This window comes from Balaenoptera physalus (genome assembly GCF_965194825.1).
Source record: "Balaenoptera physalus genome assembly, chromosome: 6".
Lineage (NCBI taxonomy): Eukaryota > Metazoa > Chordata > Mammalia > Artiodactyla > Balaenopteridae > Balaenoptera > Balaenoptera physalus.
The window spans coordinates 7,099,338-7,123,527 of NC_138885.1; the positions used below are offsets into that span (position 1 = coordinate 7,099,338).

General features: G+C 41.5%; 1 protein-coding gene and 2 long non-coding RNA genes across 12 annotated transcripts in view; 2 read left to right on the plus strand and 1 right to left on the minus strand.

Moving 5' to 3' along the window:
- The window catches only part of LOC309662707, a 228,288-nt gene extending 217,976 nt beyond the window's left edge, over nucleotides 1-10,312 (minus strand). Inside the window, exon 1 of the long non-coding RNA XR_014264903.1 lies at nucleotides 10,236-10,312. This is a non-coding gene — a long non-coding RNA (uncharacterized lncRNA). The remainder of the gene's footprint in view (nucleotides 1-10,235) is intronic.
- Nucleotides 1-24,190, plus strand: part of SAP130 (Sin3A associated protein 130) — a 72,569-nt gene that overhangs the window by 30,155 nt on the left and 18,224 nt on the right. For 8 of the 10 annotated variants that reach the window (XR_014264885.1, XR_014264886.1, XM_082465676.1 and 5 more), the window contains 6 exons: nucleotides 511-813; nucleotides 1,634-1,811; nucleotides 8,285-8,389; nucleotides 16,618-16,976; nucleotides 21,051-21,299; nucleotides 21,483-21,608. Coding sequence is in view for 8 of the 10 variants with exons in the window: in XM_082465676.1 (XP_082321802.1) it covers nucleotides 511-813; nucleotides 1,634-1,811; nucleotides 8,285-8,389; nucleotides 16,618-16,976; nucleotides 21,051-21,299; nucleotides 21,483-21,608 (1,320 nt within the window). In the remaining 2 variants the exon portion in view is untranslated. The remainder of the gene's footprint in view (nucleotides 1-510; nucleotides 814-1,633; nucleotides 1,812-8,284; nucleotides 8,390-16,617; nucleotides 16,977-21,050; nucleotides 21,300-21,482; nucleotides 21,609-24,190) is intronic. The other 2 variants (XM_082465680.1, XM_082465679.1) reach the window with 2 other exon arrangements.
- On the plus strand, nucleotides 10,379-13,159 carry LOC309662713. The gene is made up of 2 exons (XR_014264909.1): nucleotides 10,379-10,495; nucleotides 10,536-13,159. It is a non-coding gene; the product is annotated as an uncharacterized lncRNA (long non-coding RNA).

Genomic DNA, 24,190 nt, shown 5'->3' on the forward strand with positions numbered 1-24,190 from the left:
AATGTTTTTGTTTTCAGTTTTGTTGTTTGTTTGTTTTTAATATACACAATAGATGATATGTTTGCCTGATAGATAAAAGGACAAGTTAATTCTCTCTTCAGTGCATATTTTGGAATTTAAAATTCGCAACTACTGTATTTCAGAAGTGCCTGTGATAGTGGTTCTATCAATTAAAGCAAAGACTCTTGACCTGGAGGCATGGATGTGTCTCAGAAGTTTTATATTAATTACTTACATAGTTGCCTGGCTCACATTTGGCTTTTAATAAATGATCGCTTTTTTCTCATTTTAATGCTATTTCTAGCAATCTGCAGAGAGATCGTATCAAATTGGTGGAAGTAGGGGGCAAAAAACCTCAACGTATAGAGTTTATGTAGCACTTTTTTTTTTTTAAACTGGGAGTTTAGATCTTGAACAGTGGAAAAATTGTTTTGATTTGAGTGTTTTTCTCCTTATGTGGACTGTGCTAATCAAAGCTAACATTTTTGTCACTTTTTGCATCATTTTTAGTTTCAGCTCAGGCTCCAAACTCTGCCATCACGGCTCAGACTGGAGTTGGGGTGGCGTCCACCGTCCACCTGAACCCCATGCAGTTGATGACAGTGGATGCATCCCACGCTCGACATATCCAAGGGATCCAGCCAGCGCCCATCAGTACACAGGGGATCCAGCCAGCTCCCATTGGGACCCCAGGGATCCAGCCAGCCCCCATAGGCACACAGGGAATTCACTCAGCAACCCCAATCAGCACCCAAGGACTTCAGCCTGCACCAATAGGGACCCAACAGCCTCAGCCTGAAGGAAAGACTTCAGGTAATTTTAATTTTTTACATGGAAGTTGGTGTGGAGGGAAAAGGTACACAGGGTTTGAATCATGATTCTGCTACTTGCTGGCCTTGTGGTTTCAAGTAAGCTCGCTAGGCCTTAATTTTCTCTTTGTAACATGAGTTGCTTAGAACTTACCTGTCAGGGTCTTTGTAAGCATTAGAAACTACGTACATAAACAGTCTAACATGCATTTGCACATGGGGAGAAGTGGTCTAAAAGAGCTCTTAGTTGAGAGAGTACATTCACCTTATAAGACTAGCGTTCTCATTCCATTTCAAGATTTTCTTTTTCTTTTTTCTTTTTTGGTCGTGCTGCGCGGCTTGCGGGATCTCAGTTCCCTGACCAGGGATTGAACCTGGGCCCTGGCAGTGGAAGTGCGGAGTCCTAAGCACTGGACCACCAGGGAATTCCCTAAGATTTTTTTTGGAGTTGTTTGTAAAGCTGTAAAGATAGACTGGAATGTTGGTACCATTATTAGGAATTGAGAGGTGGTGGTATTTCACCAAAAAACTGTAGCAGAACATTTCTTGCAGTATACTATATATTTTATGTATCTTATCTCACTTATTAGTAATTATGACTGTAGAGCAAAGAAAAGAGGTTCTTAATGGTGCATCAGTAGACTTTGTAACCTCTCCCACTTTGCCATCTGCTTTTGTCCTTATCCCTCATCTTCTTGACATTGGACAGTCCTAACATGGATACTCTTGATTGTGGTGGTCTGATCGTTGTTCTTTGTCTTATGTGACATTTTAGTAATGTTACTTCCGTTTCCTTCTCTTCATTGCTCTTTCCTGTCCTCCAGCAGTGGTGTTGGCAGATGGAGCCACAATTGTGGCCAACCCTATTAGCAACCCATTCAGTGCTGCTCCGGCAGCAACAACTGTGGTGCAGACTCACAGCCAGAGTGCGAGCACCAACGCTCCAGCCCAGGGCTCGTCCCCACGGCCAAGTATACTCCGGAAGAAACCTGCCACAGATGGGTGAGTAGACCCAGAAGTGCCAAATGACACCTCTACTTCTGGATATAATTGGTGTAAGCAGTAGGCAGTAATCCAGTGCTGATAGCAAACTCAATTTCCTCCAAGATAACTTGACCGCCGGGTTATTCAGTAGAGCCTTGCCAAGCTCAGACTGCAGGATGGTAAGAATCCAGGAGTCAGTTGGGTGTCAGTTTGTAAGCATGTGTTGCGTATTACGTACTTTTAGGAGTTCTCTCTGGTTCTGAGAGTTTAATCCTAGAACCCCTAAAGTAGCTTGAACGGAACTCTTCAGGCTTGTCTAGCTAGGCACAGTAATGTGTGCTGTGTGTTTTTTCCTCATTGTCCTAAATGAATTGTTGCTCGGGGCAAACAGTTTCCCAAGTGTATTAAGGGTCATATTTAGTAGCAAATAGTGTTCTGTGTTGTCATATAAGCTTCTGAGTTGGTGGGTCATAGGTGGGAAGGTATGTGCTCTGCCATAACAGAGACCAGAGTCTCTGTCTTAATAGTAAGTCCATGACACAGTAACCATATCAATGAAAACACAAGGCAGAGCTTGTAGTTAAGATGGCAGATGGAATATGCACTTCTAAATTTCTCTTCCTCTCAAAACCCTACAGAACTTTTAGTAAAGAGGCTTTTTGAAAAGATTGTAGGGAATTTCCTGGTGGCCCAGTGGTTAGGACGCCACGCTTTCACTGCCAAGGGCGCACGTTCCATCTCTGGTTGGGGAACTAAGATCCCACAAGCCACACGGTACGGCCAAAAATAAGTAAGTGGATAAGTAAATAAATAAATATTTTTTTAAAAAAAGATTATAAACCCACAGGGATGGGGAGAATAGGAGAAGACACAACAGCAACACGACTTTGAAGCTGGAAAGCAAATAGGCAAGTGCTCACTCGCTCCCTTAGCTGTGAAAAAGGTGAACGTTAAGTCTGCAGAGAAGAATGCTGAGAACCATCCTTGTTTAAATTGTGAATCTCCAAAAGGACCAGGAGCGGGAAGAACTGGGGGTAAAAGGCTGGGCTGAAATCTGTCTGAAAAGTAGTTAGAGCCCTGCCTTTCCTTCTCTACCCACACTGTTGGGTGCACTGCCCCTCCTCTCCAACCCCAGTGAACTCTGTAGATGGTCCACTGGGATTAGCCAGCACATTGAAGGGCATGGTGCTGTACCAAAAACGGATTAGGTGACCAAGCCTGTGTGAAGTGCTGAGACTTCTCCCTCGTGGCTGACACGACCCTGGCAGTTGAATTTAACTCTGTTGGCAGAAAGTGAGAAGATGGCTGTACTCTCCTTCTAGGGCCCATTCCAGCCCGAGGGGAAAGAGCTAAGGATACCGACAGTAGGGGTATAAGGACACTCACTCAGGACAGGGCTCTGATTGCCCTTAAAGTAAACAAGCCCTGCCACAAGCTCAGAGCTTCCAACCAGCTTTTTAGTCCCCCCACTCCTCATCATGAGCGTGCAGCCAAGCATATCAGGTATCTGAGGGTTCTTCTAACAATGCAAGATAGAAGCCACAGTGAACACACTGAAAAAAGCAGCTTGGAAGATGCAGAGGCTAGGCAAGGAGAATAAAACTAAAAACAAAACATAAGAACACATGAACAGAGACAGACACTGTCAATACCATCTTCAAAGGACAAAAGAAAACTGCATCCATGAAACAGGAAGGCCGTGCTCCACAGAAGGAACATTCCGAGAACAAGAATGTGTCCAGAAATCAAAAAGTCAGTAGAAAACTTGAAAAGTAAAACTGAGGAAATCTCTCAAAAGTAGAGCAAAAAGAGAGATAGAGAATAGGAGAGAAAAGACCAAAAACTTAAAGAACCAGTTCAGGAGATCCTGCCTCCAAGTGATGGGGTTTCAGCAAGACAGATGAGAGAAGAGGAGAGGGATGACTTAAAAATAATTCATAGAAAATCACCAGAACTGAAGGGTAGGAGTTTCCTGATTTAACGAACCATGAAATGCTCGGTACAGTAGATGGCAATGGATGCAAACTGGCACCAAGATAAAATGTTTTGAAATTTCACAGCACTGGACAAAATGAGATCTGCCCCTTCTCCCATGCTTCGTCACCTCCAAAGTCCCTTCTGCTGTGCCCTCTGAGATCGTCTGTCATCATCTGAGTCCCCTGTGGCCTGACCTCTTCTCTGAGCATGGCTTCTTGCTTTAATTGGAACCTGGCTCTTCTTTGGGGTCTCGACTTCCTCGACTCTCCCCAGGGTGGTGGCTGTCTGTCCCTCCCCATTCCTTCCTGTCACTGGGCCTGGAGGTGGGGTAGCTGTCCTCTTTGGGCCTCACTGCCACTTTCAGGCCCTTCCTTCTCAACAGCAGACATGCTTCCTGGTCTGTATTTAGATTTCATAAAATTCGCAATTGAAAAAGTAGTTTCACATAGCCAGGTTAATCCAGACACACTGAAAAGTTTTCCAGTAACTGAATCAAATACCGTTTTTAAATTCAAATTAGTTTAAATGAAATATTGTTAAAAATCTTGCTCGTCAGTTGCACTTGTCACCTTTCAAGTGCTTAGTAGCCCCATGTGGCTGGTGGCTACCTTGTGGGACAGATTCAGGTTTGATTTGGGGTCTGTGTTTGTCCTTCAGAAGGTACATAGTGTCTGGCTGTGTCATACCATCTTCAACTTTAATGTAAACAGAAATGATTTCCCAGCTCTCTGGCCTCTCAGTTGCTAGAACGCATCCTCTGCATCCACCCTCCCTCAGCAGGGCACACCCATGAGTGCTAGCACGCCACGGCACAAAAGCTCAGCAGCTTTTTCTGTACCCTAGGGTCCCACAGCCCGCCTCTCTTTCCACGTCCCTGGCAGCGACTCCCAACCAGACCCAGCTGGGAGCCTCCAGTCTGTTGGTCCTTACCACCCTTTCACTTTTCCTCACTGCCTTTCCTGGCCTCGTCGTCTGCTCTCCCTGGTTCAGAGTCTGTGGTCCGTTGCAGTCATTTCCTTGCCTACAGCCTCAGCTTCCCTGTCCTCCTCTTCACTTTGTCAAAATCAGAGTTAAAATCCAACGTTCTGCCTAAGTTGTGTTGTGCCGCTTGCCTGTGTGCAGCAGAGTGTTGCCTCGTCCTGCTTAACCTCACACACCTCCCCTGGGACCTCACAGCGGGCCAGCACAGTCTGCTGTCCTTGACCATTCCTCCAGACACCCGTGTACCTCTGCTGCTTTCCAGACTTCCACGCCTCCTCTCCCACATTCACTTGTAGCTAATGAATGTGCCGCCTGCTTTTTTCTTTCTGCCATTTTCTTGGGAAAATGGAAACAAGCAAAAGAGAAGTTCACAAACTAGCTATCACATGCTTACCTGGCTGCCTGTCTCCTGCTCCGCCTCCATCACTCAGTGGCGGGCTCAGCACTCAGAGGTGAGCTCTGGGGGCATCTCTCCAAAGCACCTGATTGCAGTCTGTCTCACCTCTGTGAGAACAGTGCCCCAGCTCTTCTGCCTCTCTCCTCCATCAGTTTTTTTCTTGTTAGTGGATCCTTCACATGAAAAACTATAAACTTGTTGTCATTTCTTCCACTTTGCTCCGCTCTCTAACCCATTTTTTTGCTCCTGTTTGCAATGAAAATGAAGGCGTTGTCTCTATTTGCTAGCTCCACTTCTTCCAGTCTCTCTTTCTTTCAGCACTTTCACTGAAGTGTAGAAAACTGCACAGATAATGTATGTACAGTGTAATGAGTTAGCACAAACGTATAACTGCTGTATCGGTCAAGAAACAGAACATTACCAGCACTTTCTCCCAAAGATTACTAACCAGTTTTTCTTTTTACCCTGTGGATTTGTTTTGCCTCTTTTTGAGCTCCCATAGAATCATATACATTTTTTGTGTGAGTCCGTCTTCTTTCACTTGGTTTTGGGAGATTCATCCATGTTACTGCATATAATTGTAACTTTTTTTATGGTTATATAAAATGCCCTTGTCTGAGAATACCATCGTTTAACCATGGATATTTGGGTTATTTCCAGTTTAGGGCCATAATGTTACCCCAAACATCGTTGTGCATCACCTTTGATGCATCCATAAATGCAGTGCTGTTATGCACCTCGGAGGGGATTTGCCAGGATGTGGGCTGTGCTCACTTTCAGCTCCAGCAGGTGACGCCAGCGTTGGCCCAGGTGTCTGTGCCCATTTACACTCTCACCAGCGGTGGGGTCCTCGCCTTCGTCATCATCGACGCTTGTTATTCGGCACTCTTTTTTAAGTTTGGTCATTCTGTGGGTTTATAGTACTGTATCTCTTTAGGGGTTTGGAGGGCTTGTTTGTACTGAGGGATGGGGGGTTGCGTGGTCTTGCTTTTTTGTTTATTTCTTTTTATTGTGGAAGGTTTAAACATACAAATTTGAACATCTGAATTTATACCCATCATTCAACTTCAGTTATTAACTTATCAGTTCATGTTTTATCTGTATGCCTATCCACCACCTTCCACCATATTATTTTGAAGCAAATCACAGGGAACACGTCATTTTGTTTGTATATATTTGTATATATTTCAGCATGTGTTTATTGAAATACATACTATAAAAAATGTAATAACCCCATAATGTTATCAAATATTTAGTCATTGTTCAAACTTCCAGTGATCTCAAATGTCACAAATTTTGTTTTGTTTTATATTATTTATTTGAGTCTGTATTCTGATAAGGTACACACATTACGATTGGTCGATATGTCTATTAAGACTCTTCTAATATATGTTACCTCCATTTCTTTTTTCCTTACAGTTTGTGTGTTGAAGAAACTTGGTCTTTTGTCCTGTAGAGTTTTCCTCTCCCCTCCCAACTCTCTCCCTGACTTTGTCGATTGCATCCCCATTCTGTTAGTTCCCTAGGGCTGCTATAACAAATTACCACAAGTTTGGTGGCTTAAAACAACAAAAGTTTATTCTCACAGTTCTGATGACTAGAAGTCTGAAATCAACACATCAGCAGGGTTGGTTCCTTCTGAACACTCTTGGAGGATCCACTCCATGCCTTTCTTCCAGCTTCTGGTGGCTGTTGGCAGTCCTTTGTGTTGCTTGGCCTGTGGATGCGTCACTCCAGTCTCTGCTTCCATATCCACATGGCCTTCCCTCTGTGTCTGTGTGTCTCAAATCTCCCTCTCCTTTCTGTTAAAAGGATACCCATCATTGGATTTAGGACCTACCCTAAGTCTAGAATGATCTTATCTACTTAATTACATTTGCAAAGACCCTATTTTTTTTACATTCACAAGTACCAGGGATTAGGACTCGGGTGGATCATGTTAGGGAACACAATTCAACCCACTACCCCCATTGCCTAGTTTCACTTGTTATTCTCTCCTCCACATTTTCTCTAAGTTGTTGCTTGAATGTAAAGGCTTGGTTAAATTCACTTTTTCTCCCCTTTTGGCAAGATTCCTTCATAAGTTGGTGGTTTAGTCTTTTTATCAGGAGAAGTATGCTGTGTGGAAGTCAACCTTTTTGAGATGTTAGCAGTCTTATGATCAGTGTCTGCATCCATTCATGATTTGGCATTGCAAAGTGTAATGTTCTAACCGTTTTGTCTCAGACCGACTTTTCTAGCATTTGCTTGCACCACTCTGCCAAAACTAAGCGTGTCAAGATCGCTTATGACTTCCACATTGCTAAGCTCCAGTAGTTAGTTGTCAGTCGGAGCCATGCGTGGCCTCTCTACTGTGTGACACAGTTGATCACTGGCTACCTTGATCAACTGTTTTCACTCAGTTCCTCAGGTCAATATAAATACATAGGTACAATAATGATTATAACTGCTAAACAGATTTAAATTTTATTTTATTTTTTAAATTTTTTATTATTTATGTTTTATATATTTATTTTTGGCTGCGTTGGGTCTTCATTGCTGTGTGTGGGCTTTCTCTAGTTGTGGTGAGGGGGGCTACTCTTCATTGCAGTGCGCGGCCCTCTCATTGCGGTGGCTTCTCTTGTTGCGGAGCACGGGCTCTAGGTGCGAGGGCATCAGTAGTTGTGGCGTGTGGGCTCAGTAGTTGTGGCTTGTGGGCTCTAGAGCACAGACTCAGTAGTTGTGGCGCATGGGCTTAGCTGCTCCGCGGCATGGGGGATCTTCCCTGACCAGGGATTGAACCCGTGTCCCCTGCATTGGCAGGCGGATTCTTAACCACTGCGCCACCAGGGAAGTCCCTAAATTTTAATATTAAGTACAAAGGAGATGTGTAGGTAGAAGGTAGAAGAAACAGGTAAAAGAGTCGCAATGGTTGCTTCCTGAAGAGAGACGGGCAGGAAGTGGGGAGGCAGGGGGAAGAGATCTGCTGTATGTTATTAAAAGCATTTTAGTACTATTTGGTTTTTTAAATAATCTGCCTTCATTACTTTGATAAAATTTGAAAATCCATTAAAAAATACCTAGCCATAGGTACACTTAGCAAATGTGTAGTTCTTGTCCTTTAATGCCGTCTGGGTTTGTCTCTTTACTCTTTCAGAATGGCAGTTCGGAAAACCCTCATTCCTCCTCAGCCTCCTGAAGTGGCTAGCCCTCGAGTGGAGAGCTCTATGCGGAGTACGTCTGGGTCGCCTAGGCCTGCAGGGTGAGCACATCATTGAGGACAGAAAAGTCTAATACATGTCGTAGACTTCACATCATTTGCCTCTAAAAAGAACCACTAGTGTGTGCATCTGAAAGAACCACTTTCTAGCTGTGAGATCTGGACACGTTTCTCAACCTCTCTGATCCTTATTTACCTCATTTATGAAATGGGCATACTTATAACACCTGCCTCATAGGCTCCTTGTGTATTTAAACCACTTAGAACAGAGCCTGCCTCATAGTGAACACCCAGTTATTGTTGCTATCGAAAATGGCATCATGACAATAGTTAATACATTCTGTTTTCTTTACTCTTTATCTCCTTAATTCTAAAAGTAATATTTTGGAAAAGAAAATGAGACTATAAAAACATTTAAGGTATAAAGAGAAAATCGTCCTATTCTCCACCCCCCTCTCCAGTCCCACTCCCCACAGTAATATTGATTGGTTAAAGTTTTGTTAAGCATCTTTCCACGTCTTTTTCTACGTACACGTGTAGATAGGTTGATAGATTCTTAAAAACAGGATTTTGTTGATTGTTTTATATACTGCATTTTATACTTATATCCGTAGTAGCTTACCATGTTAATATATTTCGATCTACTTCTTCATAGAGCTTCAAAAAAAAATTTATGAATGCCATGTGTGTGCCAAGTATCATTTTAGAATCTGGGGATATAAGAGTGACTGAAATAAAGTGTCCATTCTCCTTAAGCTTGCTATCTAGTGAGTGTAGAGAAATAATAAATATGTGAAGAAAAAGAAAACAGTGTAAACGGAATATAAGGGATGGGAGGAAGGGGTGATGACTTATAGAAAGGCCTCTCTGAGCAGAGGCTTTAAGAGCATGGAGGAATAAGCCACATGCTCCCTGATGTCAGACTGTGTCAGGCAGAGGAAAGAGCAGGGACTAAGACTTTGAGGCAGGAGTATTTGCAGTCACCACTTTGTGCGTCAGTGCAGGAATGTGCAAATAACCACGTAAATGGAAACTGGGCATGGTTATTTATAATTGTTCTGTGACCTTAAAAACATTTGTGAAAGTATCAAAAATTCTCTTAACTGTCAGTTAAAATACATAGGGAAATGAAAAACATAGTAAAACTAAAATTTACTTAGTACACTGGAATTTGAACATCAGAAGCGCTAAGAATTAAAGTATTTTATTTCTTTCTAAAAGCTAATGAAGTGGGAATTCCCTGGCAGTCCAGGGGTTAGGGCTCCACGCTTTCACTGCTGAGGGCCCAGGTTCAAACCCTGGTCGGGAACTAAGATCCCACAAGCTGTGAAGCATAGCCAAAAAAAAAAGAAAAAATAAATAAAAAAATAAAAGCTAATCAAGAGTACAGTTGGCCCTCTGTATCTAAGGGTTCCACATCTCAAGCATCCACAGGTATCCATGGATTTTGGTATCCGCGGGGGTGGATATTAAGGGATGACTGTAGTTGGAACAGTGCTTCCCTTATTCACATTGAATAACTTATGATACAGAGAGCAAGAGTCTTTCTATGCTTTGGTGAATTGTCATACTCCTTTCTAAGTTTGGGTCTGCCATGACATTTTATCCTGTCTTTTTTTTCTTTTGGCTGCATTGGGTGTTCGTTACTGTGAGCGCGGGCTTCAGTAGTTGTGGCATGTGGGCTCAGTAGTTGTGGCGCACGGGCTTAGTTGCTCCACGACGTGTGGGATCTTCCCGGACCAGGGATCGAACCCGTGTCCCCTGCATTGGCAGGCGGATTTTTTTTTAAAGAATTTATGCATTTATTTATTTATTTATTATTTTTTGGCTGTGTTGGGTCTTTGTTGCTGTGCGCAGGCTTTCTGTAGTTGCAGCGAGTGGGGGCTACTCTTCGTTGTGGTGCGCGGGTTTCTCATTGCAGTGGCTTCTCTTGTTGCGGAGCACGGGCTCTAGGTGCGCAGGCTTCAGTAGTTGTGGCACACGGGACGCAGTAGTTGTGGTGCGTGGGCTTAGTTGCTCCGCGGCCTGTGGGGTCTTCCCGGACCAGGGCTCAAACCCGTGTCCCCTGCATTGGCAGGTGGATTCTTAACCACTACGCCACCAGGGAAGTCCGGCAGGCAGATTCTTAACCACTACGCCACCAGGGAAGTCCGGCAGGCAGATTCTTAACCACTGCGCCACCAGGGAGGTCCCTATCTTTTGTCTTTTCAGTGTTGTAAATTATTTCCAGAAGTTCCTTAATGTGAGGTGGTTGCCAGCATCACTCCCAGGGACATCGTTATCCTTTTATCAAACCATCTGCCTTAACTAATCCTTGGAATCTGGGTGCACGTTCCCCGGCAGCATCTTTATCTGTGCTGGCAGCTTCACCAGATAGCTTACATTAATCAAATTAATGCTGACTGTTGAAAAAATGAATCCAGCCTTTATTGGCTGTAAAAGGTTTTGGTTTTTTGGTTTTTTAAATCCTCCTTGTAATTTCCATCTTCTTTCAATGTGGCAGTTAATTCAACACTTTGGTCTGAGTGATTGGGTTGTTGTGGGGTTTTTTTTACAGTCTTCAATCCAAAATGGAAGTAAATACTCCGTTTCACTATAGTGGCTTACTGATCCTACTGCAGTTTCAACTAAAAGATGGTATGAAGTGACTTTACCACCTTTTTTATATTCATTGGACTTTCTCAAGTGTGGTCCATGCCATAGCTTCGTACAAGCCTAGGTCTCATCCTAAATTATCTTTGCTGTTGCCATTTTCAGATCTTCTAATCACATCCCATTTTACTTCTAGATTTGTCACTTTTTTTTCCTGCGTTTTCATCGCTGTTGGCCAGTTCTCTTTCAGTCTTTCATTTTTGTAAAATTTCACCTGGGTTTATCACTAGGAAACTAGACAGCATAACTACACACTTTGCTGTCTGCATGAACTGAGCAGTAGATGTGCAGTCATCAACCAGTCAGCAACATCCTGCAGAAGAAGTGATGTGCGATGTGCATGTCTGTGAGTTACAGAGTGATTTGTGGACTGAAGAGCTAGTAGCAAAGTTTGCACTTTGTGAAGTTACTCACAGTTAATAAATATACTCTAGTAACTGGAATTCGAACAGTGTTGGCGGGGACTTGGGGAATACAGTTACACGTATGTATGTGAAAGTCACACATATCAGTGTTGTGCAAAGTAAGCACTGTCTGTGTATTAGGAATGAACAAGGAGCAGCAAGGGAGAGCAGCCTAGAACGAGGGGCAGGGTTGTACAAAATGGTTCAGAGATAACAATGAGACCCAGATTATGTATACAGGGCTTTGTGGGCCATTCAAAATCTTTTGGATTTTGTTTTGAGTGAGACAGGAGTGCCATCAGAGGGCTAAGGCATAGGAGTGACATGATTTGACTTATTTCTAAAAGGATTGCTCTGGCTGCTGTGCTGAGAATCAACTGCAAGAAGACAAGAGTGGAAACAGTGAGACCAAGTAAGAGATGATAAAACCTTAGACTCTCTTAATGGCTTGGACCAGCATGGAGGTAGTAAAAGTCTTCAGAAGAGTTCAGGTTCGCAATATGTATTGAAGGTACAGCTGTCGGAATTTTCTAACTGAGTGGAGAGAAAGGGAAGGAGGCAATGATAGCTACCAATTTTTGCCTGAGCAACTACAGATAAGGAATTATCCTTTCTGAAGTGAGAAATAGCAAGGGGGAAATCAGGAGTTTACTTTTAGATATTTTAGTTTGAGATATCCAAGTGGTTAAACACACCCAAGTGGAGATGTCACGTGCATAGCTGGATATATATTTCTGAAGTATGTACAATTCTGGAATTGAAGATGGAGGTCCATGCTGATGATTAAGATTTGGGAATTAAAGCAGGTACCGGCATACCTTGTTTTGTGGCGCTTCACAGATACTGCATTTTTTACAAATTGCAGGTTTATGGCAACCCTATATCAAGCAACTCTATCAGTACCTTTTTTTTTTTTTTTTTCAGCATTTGCTTACTTTGTGTCTCTATGTCACATTTTGGTAATTCTCACCATATTTCAAACTTTTTTGTTATTGTTATATCGGCTATAGTGATCTGTAATCAGTGATTTCTGATGTCACTGCTGTGAGTCCCTGAAGGCTCAGATGACGGTTAGCTTTTTATAGCAAAAAAATATTTTTTACAATTAAGGCGTGTATATTGTGTTTTTTTAGGCATAATGCTGTTGCACACTTAATAGACTACAGTGTAGTGTAAACATAACTTTTACATACACTGAGCAACCAAAAAATTTGTGTGACTCGCTTTATTACGATATTCATTTTATTGCAGTGGTCTGGAGCCAAGCCTGCATTATCTCTGAGGTATGTTGTATGTGTGCTTTAACACCATGAGAGTGGAAAAGCTCCCATTGACAGTGAGTATAAATAGAGAAGTGGTACAAGGACCACACCTTAGGACATAACCATCTTTAGAGGTCAGGAAAGTGCAAAACCAGAAAAGGAGACTGTATTCCTGTACTGTGTGATGTTCCCAGATAGGCTGGTGCCATAATTAAGTCCTCAGTTAATGAACATTTAAGTTATTTCCATTTATCACTGTAATAAACATTACTACAGTGAATCTCATTATCTATCATTGAGCCTCATTGCAAACATTTCTCAGGGATAGATTTCTGGAAGTAGCATTGATGGGTCAAAGTAAACGTGCAGTTTAAATTCTGATTTCCAATCACTCTACCTTTTTACATCCCATTTCCTGCACATTCTTGCCAACACCAAATATTAAATTTTGCAAACGTAATACACTTATTTTCAGTTGTTTAAGATTTTTTTTTTTTAAACAAAGCAGCATATGGAGTTACTTTTAAAGTGGTAGAAAAAAAGTAGTTCATGAAGGTGAAGAGCACACTGTGATGTATCAATACAAAAGTTTATCCCTTGTGAGCAAAATGTGCAGAAACTTGGGTGAGGAGGGGCTGTTGCAGACTCTTTCCTGGGCTTAGTATGGTTCAGAGAAGCTGTGGGGTGGGCCCCACACAGGCACCCAGGCCGGCCTTTATTTGCAGTTGGCAGTCTGTTTCTGTGGCACCTGAAAGAAGAGAGTATTTGGATTGTGAAAAACAACCAGCTGAAAGAGCAGTTTTCCTACCCTCCCACGCCCAAGGAGTCTCACGTAAACGGCTGTTTCTTGGAATAGCCCAACTCATTTACCGACGAGTAATAACAGAAGGATTGATGGGAAAATAAGTTTAAAAAGTAGGAAAAAAGCAACAAAATATACTAGTTGGTTCACTGAGAACACTCACCAGAAAAACATTTACAGGGGACAGATGAAATTTATAACAGAATATTTGACTGTGAATAGAAATTACTTAACAAAATAGCCACCACTTTTATGAAACATAACACAAGGATGAAATAACAAAGACTCCCAAGAATAAATGAGAAAACATAAAGAGATGACACATGAGTGGACAGAATTCAGTAAAGATCTAGAAGAAACCATCACAGAATGAAGTACAGTTAAAACAGAAAACAGTGTAGGCATAGAGGATGGAAATGAAAAAAGTAAACAAAAATTTTAAAAGAAACAAAACGAAAACCATACAGAACACGCTGTGATACAAGTAAGATCAAACATTTACATGTCAACGTCTCTGAAATCAATATATAACTTTAAATTGACTGCATGTTAATATCCTATCATTAAATAATGTATTTTTAAGTTGTTCACAAAATATTGGTGTATTGTATGGTGTTGGCAACTTAGATTCAATGAAATACTGAAATAGAGTGGTGTTGTGTAGAGGTGGTAGTGGGTAGAGTGCAGTTGCTGAGTTGCGTTGTACATGTATATTTTTAGTTTTATAAGAAACCTCCAGGGCTTCCCTGGTGGCGCAGTGGTTGGGAGTCTGCCTGCCAATGCAGGGGACACGGGTTTGTGCCCCGGTCTGGGAGGATCCCACATGCCGCGGAGCGACTAAGCCCGTGCGCTGCAGCTGCTGAGCCTGTGCTCTGGAGCCCGCGAGCCACAGCTACTGAAGCCTCCGCGCCTAGAGCCGGTGCTCTGCAGCAAGAGAAGCCACTGCAATGGGAAGCCTGCACACTACAGCGAAGAGTGGCCCCCACTCGCCACAGCTAGAGAGGGCCCGTGTGCAGCAACAAACACCCAACACAACCAAAAATAAAAATAAATAAATACATAAATGAATAAAAATAAATTTATTAAAAAAAAAAGAAACCTCCAAACTGTTTTCCAGGGTAACTGGACCATTTAAAATTCATACCTGCAACATAGGAGATCCTTTTATTATACAACCCTGCTAAACTCATTTATTAGTGTTAGAAGGTTTTTTGTAGAAATAGTTGCTCCACATTCTTTCCTGCACTTGGTATCATAGGGTATTATATTTTCACCATTCTGATATGTGTGTGGTCGTATATCATCAAAGCTTTCTTTGCATGTCTCTAATGGCTAATAGTGTTGAACATTTTCTTGTGTGCTTATTAGCCATCTGAATATTTTCTTTAGCAAATTGTTCATTATTCATGTGTTGTGCCCATTTTTAATGGGATTATTTGTTTTCTTAGTGTTGAGTTTACAGACTTCTTTATATTTTCTAAATATAACTCCTTTATTAAATATGTGTTTTGTTTTCGTTTTTTTAACCATCTTAAGTGTATATTTCAGCGGTATTAAGCATATTCCCAGTGCTGTGCAACCAATCTCCAGATATTTTTCATCTTGCAAAACTGCAGCGGTATACCTGTTTTACAGCAACTCCCCATTGTCTCTCATTTCAGCCCCTGGAAACCACCATTCTGCTTTCTTTTTCAGTGAATTTGACTACTCTGGGTAGCGCATATAAATGGGGTCCTACAGTACGGTCACCCCTCGGTACCCTCTCGGGGCATTGGTTCCATGACGTGCGCCCCTGCATATATAAAAATCCATGGAAGTTCAAGTCCCTTATATAAAATGGCATAGTATTTTCATGTAACCTACGCATCTCCAGATTACTTACAATACCTAATACAACGTAAATGCTGTGTAAATAGTAGCTAGCATGCACCAAGTTCAAGTTTTGCTTTTTGGAACTTTCTGGAATTTTTTGTCCCTAAATATTTTCCATTCACTGCTGGTTGAATCTGCAGATGTGGAGCCTGCGGGTATAGAGGGCTGACTGTATTTTTGTGATTGGCTTATTTTACTTAGCATAATATTCTCAGATATATGCAGTATGTGCTTTGCAGATATATTTTTCAGTCTCTGCCTTGTCTTTTCAATCTCTCAAAATGGTCTTTAGCAAAGCAAAAGTTTTTAATTTTGATGAAGCCCGATTTATCAGTTTTTTGTGCTTTTGGTATCATACCTAAGAACTCCAGTCATAAAAGTTTTATAGTTTTACATTTTTACATTTAGATTTATGATCCTTGTTTAGTTCATTTTTGTATATGGTGTGAGGTTTTGGTCAATATTGAATTTTTTGCCTATATAAGTCCTGTTGCTTGGGGCCTTGAACTTGAGGGGTATTGTCTTGTGTTGCTTTTGATATTCTAAATTTTCAGCAGTAGTATATAAATTTTCAGCAGCAGCAATATAAATCAGTAAAGCTTTACAGCTGTCAAATGAAATATTTTACTTAAAAAAAATGTTTGAGAAGAATTTGTAATGACATTGATGACTTCTTATAAAACTGAAAAAAGTAGAATATACATTTTTGAAGACTGTATTTGTAGTTACTTTAGATGTCTGGAGTATTTCTGGTAAAACATACTGGAATGTTGTGGTGACCCTGGGTAGAGGGCTGGGTGTTGGAAGTGGAGGGGAGTTATTCTCAATTTGTATTCTTTTCGATCTTTTCCATGTGCATGAGTTTCCTGTTTTATAAGAAGTAGGTTTACAAATGACATATGAAGTGTGAGTATAGTTGTTACTAAAAAAAAAAAAAACCTCCTAAGGCAACATATGCAGTAATGAAATCTTGGAGGGAAAAATACACTAATGTAATGAAAATTGGTTGTCTTTCAGTGATGTGACTTTGATTTCTTTAAAATGTTCTTTTTTTTCTAAGTTAATTTTATTACTGCCTATAAAAACGATGGGGATGGTTCTGAAACTTGAATTCCCTTTAAAAGTTACCTTAAAGTTCAACTTTTAAAATCAAGGAATAGAGTTTTAGTTGTGCTGTGTGTTGTACAAAAAGAATTGGACAAATATTCACCTTCTGAGATGATGCAGGTTAAGGCAATTTTTTGTGTTTGCTACATCATCTTTGCTTTCGTGTTTCAGTGCCAAACCCAAGTCAGAGATCCACGTATCGATGGCCACTCCAGTCACTGTGTCTGTGGAGACCATGTCCAATCAAAATAACGATCAGCCCACCGTTGCAGTCCCACCCACCGCTCAGCAGCCTCCACCAGCCATTCCGACTATGATTGCAGCAGCTAGCCCCCCGTCACAACCAGCGGTGGCCCTTCCAACCATTCCTGGAGCAGTTCCCGTCACTCCACCCATCACCACCATTGCCACTGCCCCTCCACCGCCAGTGGCTGTGGGCAGCAGTCTCTCCTCTGTTTTGGGCCCTCCTGTACCTGAGATAAAAGTTAAAGAAGAAGTGGAACCAGTGGACATCATGAGGCCAGTTTCTGGTAAGTTCATTCACAGTATACTCTTTGCTGGCAGTTGCTTCTTCCCCTTTTCCTAACTCTCCTCAGAGTCCAAACTCTTGTGTGACCCTCAGCCAGGAAGCCTGACACCTTGATGCCCATTTGAAATTTGTATTTCATTAGTTTTTAATAAATAGAAGAAAGCGTTACGCTCCTTTTGAAAACTAAAACCATATTGCTGCCCTTTTGTAGTTAATTTTCTAACCAAAATCATGAAAAAGATTATTATTTCCCCAAGAATATCTTTAAACATAGCTTCTTGTATTCATTAAGAAAATATTGCCATGTAAAAGGGGTTCACAATACAATCATAGCTAAGTGCTGATTAGTTTACAGTGTATTCCCTGCCAGTTTTTGTTGCCTTGTGTATGCAATAAAGTAAGATTTGTGTTGTAGAAAGTAGTCTCTTAGTAAATTTATTTGTGATTAGTAAAATCTCAAAACTACCATTACCCCCTCCCTCTTCTCAACTCTAAACTTCTAGTTTGTAAAAGGCAGGTCACTATAAAAGTTTTCTTTTTGTTTGTTTGGTTTTCTGTTATTTTAATAACTTATGTGGAATCTTATTTTTCCTGACTACAAAAGTAACATTCAGTGTATGAAATTTATAAAATACAGACAAAGCCAAAGTGGAAAACAAGTCAGTTTGTCCCATAGTTACCCAGTATTACCCTCTTACCATTTCGGCATGAAGGCCCCCATCTCCCATGCCATCTGTTCAGTTATGAGGTGTGGTCATGCTATGTCTACAGTTTTTAAACCTGCTGTGTATTTATTTGCTTATTTATTTTCATTTTATTATGCCAGGAAATATCCTTCTATGGCACCCATATTTAGCCTCAGCACTTCAGTTGAAAGGTACTGTGGATAACCCTGGAGGGGAAAGGAAATGGTCTCACTTTTGCTGTTCATCTGCTCTTTCAACGTTCTGGATACTTCCTCTTAACCCCTCGGTACTAGGAAGTTGGCAGTAGTCCTTCCTCAAACTGTAAGGCTCTGCACCGGCCTTTGTCCTGTAGGGCTCGTCACCAGGCACTGATGATACAACCTTGTACAAAACAAGCACAACTCCATCCTGTTGGAGCTTACCTTCTAGCAAGGGCGACAGATGATAAAATGAAGTAGTGACAAAATATAAGGGAAAGTTAGGGCTGGAGCTGTGATTTTTAAGAACGTTTTAAAGGGAAGGCCTTACTGAGGAAATGATATTTGAGCAGAGACATTAAAGAGATGAAATGCTGGCCATGAGGATATCTGGAAAAAGATCATTTCAGACTAAGAGAGCAGTAAATGTAAAAGCCTGGTGTGCTCAAAGAATAGCAGAGGCAACAGTAGATGGAGCTCAGTAAGTGAGGGGAGCGGGATAGACAAGTTCAGAGAAACAGGGTCAAGACTGTGAGAGCCTGTGGGCCACTGTAAGGCCTTCGGCTTTGCTGAGGGAGGTGGGAGCTATTAGAGGGTTCCGAGCAGAAGAGAGACTTGAGCTCACTTCCATTTTTAACAGACCACTCTGGCTGCTCTGTGGGAAAAAGACTGGGAACAAGGGTGGAATTAGGGAGGTGTGTTTAGAGGCTGCTGCGTTAATTGCAGGGACCAGTGAAGGTTTCAGCCAGGGTAGTAGCAGTACCGGTAGTATGAAGTGGTGAGAGTCTAGATACATTATTGAAGTAGAACTGAGAGGATTTCTTTATTAAGATGGAATGTTGTGTGTGAGGAAGGGCATCAGAGGCAGCTATAAAGTTTTTGGTCTTAGTGTATGGAAGCATAGCGTTGCTGGCAGCTGAGGTAGGGGAGCGTGCAGGGGGGCTCCATTGTGTAGGGAGAGATGAGGAGTTAGTTTTTAATCTTATCCATTAAGTTAGATCTTAATGGATAAGATCATCTGAGGAATGAGCGCCGATAAAAAAACGGAAGCAGTTGTGAACTGAGCCGTGGGGCACTGCAGCATCTTGAGGAGGGAGAGGAGGCCGAAGCTAGCAAAGGAGACTAAGTGGAGTGGCCAGAGTGATCGGGACAAAGCATGGAGCATGAGGTCCTAGAAAGCCAGGACAAGGGTCACGACTGATGAGAGATCAAGTAAGGTAAGCACTGAGCAGGACCGTTGGATTTAGCAATACGAAGGTCATGCAGATCTTGAGAAGAGCAGTTTCCACGTCATGATATTGGCCACAGCATGATGGGGAGTGGGTTCAAGAGAAAGCTGGGAAATAACTATTAGAGACAGTGAGTATAAACAGCACTTGAGGAGTTTGTTATAAAGCGCTAGAAAAAAGAAGGGCAATATCTGAAGGGAAATGACACCAGGGAGAAGTTACTTTTAAGACAGGACAAATGAGTTTTGTATGTTAAAGGGAGTGATCCAATAGAGGGGAAGGAAGTGATGATGCAGGAAAAAGAGATGACTTCCTGCAGTGATGTCTGAGGAGGTGAGAGTGGGTGGGACCTATTGTGTATGTGAAGGAATCTGTGTCTGCTGAAATCACAGAGAGAAAGGAAGTGCCTGGTCACAATGCATGTAAGTGGGTATATAGCTGGTGGGAATTTATGGACATTTCCTTCTGATTATTTCTGTGTTTTCCAGTAAGATAGAAAGCAGGGTCATAGCTGAGGGTCAGGGTGGTATAAGGAGGTGTTGAGGGTGAATGGACTTGGCAGATGCGGGAGGATCGTCCAGCAGCAAGGGGCTGCTCGAGGCCAGCAAGCATGCTAACAGGACACCTGTGCCCGTTGCTGTGTGTTTTTCTCTGGCTACACTCAGCTGCACAGGTGCAAACTGGTTGGAGAGTTGGATTTAGCCTGTTGTGCTTTTTTCTCAGTGAGTACAATGAAGCAAAAGAAAGGACAATAAATGAATAAAGTGAATAAAATTGATGGGAGAATTAAAACCCAGTGATATGAGAGAGTGGACATTTGAGGGATGAGTGACAGCAAATAAGTGGTATGATTAATGGATAATAGTTCCTAATGGGGTCTAGGAATTGTTGGAGGTAAGTTACTAAGAGAAGTGACCTAGAAGAAAGATAGTTGGGCTATCTTTGGGCTGGAAAGTCAGGTGCTAGAAATTGAGATGTGATGACAGAGTGAAGGGTATGACTGTTGGGAGTGGGTGGCTGAGGAAGGGTGGAGGGAAAGGATAGGCCAAGGATATATGGTATAGAAGAGTTGAGGAGAACTTTCTCATGCTTTGCGAGTCCCCAGGTACATGATCCATACAAGCCCAAACAAATGACGTTAACATTGTACTAAGCATGCTGCTTATCTGGGGGCAGTGGACTGTGGTAGTCAAGTAGTCCAGGCTCCGAAGCCAGACTGCCTCTGTCAGCTCCCAGCTGTCCCACTTCCTACTTGTGTGATTTGTGCCACGTTTTCTCATCTTTAAATTGGGGCATAATATAATGCCTACTTACTCAGATTACCTTTAAGATTATATGAGTTAATGGGTTATCTCCTAGAAATCAATGCTCAAAGGCTTGAAAAACAGTGGCTTGAACATGTAAGGTTTTATTGTCTCCCTTGAGGCGAATCCTGAGGCAGACAGCCCAGGCATGGTATGTGGACTCCATAAAATCATTAGGGATCCAGGCTCCTATCACCCCTAGCATTTGACCCTCATGCTCTTGATTCAAGATAGCTGCCGGAACTCCAGCTATCCCATCTGAGTTCCAGGGTCACAGGAAGAAGACGAGTGGGTCATGCCTTCTTTCTTTTAAGGAAACTTCTTAAAAGTGCTACAGAGCACTTGTATTTTCATTTCAAAAGGCCACAATGAACTGTAAGGGAGACTAGTAAATATGGTCTTCCAGCCAAGTGACGGTGTGCCCATTTCAAAGTGAGGAGTGCTCGTGCTAAGGGAGGTGAAGATGTGCGGTATTAGAAAGCAGTTGGCAGCCTCTGCCACAGTTGGAGTGCTTAGCGTGGTGCTGGGCATGTCAGAAGACTCCATAAATGTTAGCTCTCTTTCCTGTCTTCCTCATCTTTCTCACTGATGGAAATCAAGTGACACTTTCCACTGTGTTTGGGCTCTCATGCATGTGTGCACCCTTTTTCCTATGACAGCAGTTCCCCCCCTGGCTACCAACAGTGTGTCTCCGTCTCTTGCATTGCTGGCTAACAACCTGTCCATGCCTACAAGTGACCTACCACCTGGTGCTTCGCCAAGGAAAAAGCCTCGGAAGCAGCAGCACGTGATTTCAACAGAAGAAGGGGATATGATGGAGACAAACAGCACTGATGATGAGAAGTCCACTGCCAAGAGTCTTCTGGTGAAGGCAGAGAAGCGCAAGTCTCCTCCCAAGGAGTATATCGGTAATGCTCACTTGAGCTAAATTTTGTCACGAGAAGCTTCCCACTTAAGTCAGGGGTCCATCCCTGAGGCTGTTTACATAGCCAGATTTCACTTACGGCTCACCTGCAGGAATTGTACCAGGAAGATTTTTGCAAATAGATAGTAAGCTATTTAATGTCTTCTTTTTCTTCTCTTTTGAATAGATGAAGAAGGTGTGAGGTATGTCCCAGTGCGTCCAAGACCTCCCATTACTTTGCTCCGTCACTATCGGAACCCCTGGAAAGCTGCATACCACCACTTTCAGCGGTACAGTGACGTCCGGGTCAAAGGTCAGTTTCCCCAGAAATGTTCGGTGTTAACACTTGCAATGGGTCTTTCACTCAGCTATATTGAAATCACAGTAGAATAGAAAAACAGAATCACAGTTTCCCAGTTTCAAAAAGAACCATAAGTTTTTCTTATAAAATCTCAAGACTTTATTGTTTAACTTAGACAGACTATACAGTTGAGCATAAAATTTGGAAAATTATCCTTTGCTTCAGAAAGCTATGTGTACTTTACTGGAAACACAGTCTAATGAATAAATGACAACATGTGTTGCCACTCCCCAGGTGGTCACAGATGACCTCTTCAGCCCTCAAAGTAGTTGAGGAAGAGCTATACTAGACTGTTATTGGACATGCTCCACAGTAGTTCCAGGATGCTCAGATATACATGTGTGATAAGCCCCAGGAAGTGTATTTTCCAAAAGACCTTTTGTTCAACATATGTGAAGCTCTTGGAATGGTCCAGTGCAAGCACTCAGTGAATGTTTTTGTGGTTTTGAACTTGAGAATAACATTCTCATAAACCCACTTATAATAAAAATGTCTGATAGTACTTTGCAAATATCTGCAAATATTTCTATGGATAGACTGTGTCATTAATCTGAAGTATAATCATTGCACAGAGAAGTGTAAGTTTTCAGGGAATTGGTCATATTTCCCATTCCCTCAAATAAACTTTACTTGGAAGCTTCCTTGAAGCCTCAAGATGAGTCTGAGTTGGATGGTACTGACTAATGCCTATCAGCAGGAGTGAAGGTCCTGACAGTTCACTATCTGAATGGAAGTACAGAGGTGGCTGCACTGCCCAGTTTTTCTTCCTCACAAGTACACCCTGAGGATTGAAAAGAGGGTGAGATTTCAAAAGAGAAATCAGAGAATGTTGGCCTTTGGTGGAAGCAGGATATGAGCCACCAAACATTTCTTCACACCACAGGAATTCCATATCATAGCAGGAAAATATTTACAGTTTTCCCTGGTAACATTTTAAGCCATAAAAGATTTTTATTGCTTATTGGAACTCACTCTTCAAAAGCTATCTCAAGAAAGATTATTTGACAGCTGAAAATACTGATGATTCCTAAATCTTCTGTTTGGATATGTACATATTAATCACCTTGTGCCAAGTCTCTTGACTATTAAACTTTAATTGAACTGTTTTGCCTAAGCTTTAAAGTCATATTCATACAAAGAAATAAAGATGGAGTACTAAAAACAGGTAATTCACAGGGAGGAAAGAAAAGAGAAATAGGGGCATAAGAAGCACAGAAAACAAATAATAACATGGCAGGCTTAGCCTTACATATCAGTAATTACCTTAAATGTAAATAGTCTGAAAGTACCAATTAAAACACAGATGGGCAGAGAGGATAAAAAAAAAAGATCCAGCTATATTATGTCTGTAAGAAACTTCAGATACAGTGAGTCAGTAGAGTGACAGTAAAAGGGTGGAAAAATATGTACAATGCAAAAACTAATCAAAAAACAAGAATAGTTATAGTAATATCAAATAAAAGTAAACTTCAGAGGAAAGGAAATTACTAGAAATGAAAAAAGACATTACATACTGATTAAAAATATATAGGCAACAAAAATCGAGAGCTTCAGAATATATGAAGCAAAAACAGCTGAAAGGAGTAGTAGGCAAATGTGCAGTCATAGTTAGAACTTCAACACCCTCTTCTCAGTAGTTGATAGAAGTACTTGACAGAAAATCAGCAAGGATATACAAGAAGTGAACACCACGAACCAACATCTAGTAGACATTATAGGACACTCTAACTGCGGCAGAATACATATTCTCTCAAGTGTACACAGAACATATAAAGACAGACCATATTTAGGATCATAAACCTCAACGAATTAGGGAGAATTGAAGTCATACAGAAAAATATAAAGTATCTTCATTGACCATAATGGAATCAAACTAGAAACCAGTGACAGATAAAACCTCCAAGCCATGGATTAAGCAAAACACTTCTAAATAATGGGTCAAAGAGGAAGTCTAAAGGGAAGTTTCTAAAAATACTTAAAACTGAATGAAAATAAAAACAACATACCAAAATATGTGGAAGGCAACTAAAGCAGTGCCAACAGGAAAATCTATAGCACTAAATGTTTATATCAAAACAGAGGAGGAAATATCTCAATCTCAGTTTCTACATCAAAAAACGAGAAAAAGAAGAACAACATAAACTCAAAGCAGGTACAAGGAAGAAAATAGTGAAGATAGCAGAAATCAGTGAAATTGAAAACAGAAAATAAAATGAAAAAGCTAATTCTTTAAAAGAAAAATCAATAAAATAAATCTCTAGCAAGACTGAAGAAGGTAGAAGAGAGAGAACGTAAATCATGAATATGAAGAAGGAAACAGGAGAGACAGCACTGCAAACATCTGCAGACAACAACCGTACACTTACTGCATATGCAAGCATGGCAACAAACAGTGCTTGACACATGATATTCTGTGTCAGAGATTAGCTCAAGATGGCAGAGTAGAAGGATGTGAGCTCAGCCCTTCTTAAAAAAACACCAAAACCACAACTAACTGCTGAACAACCATCAACAAAAAAAAAAAGCACTAGAAT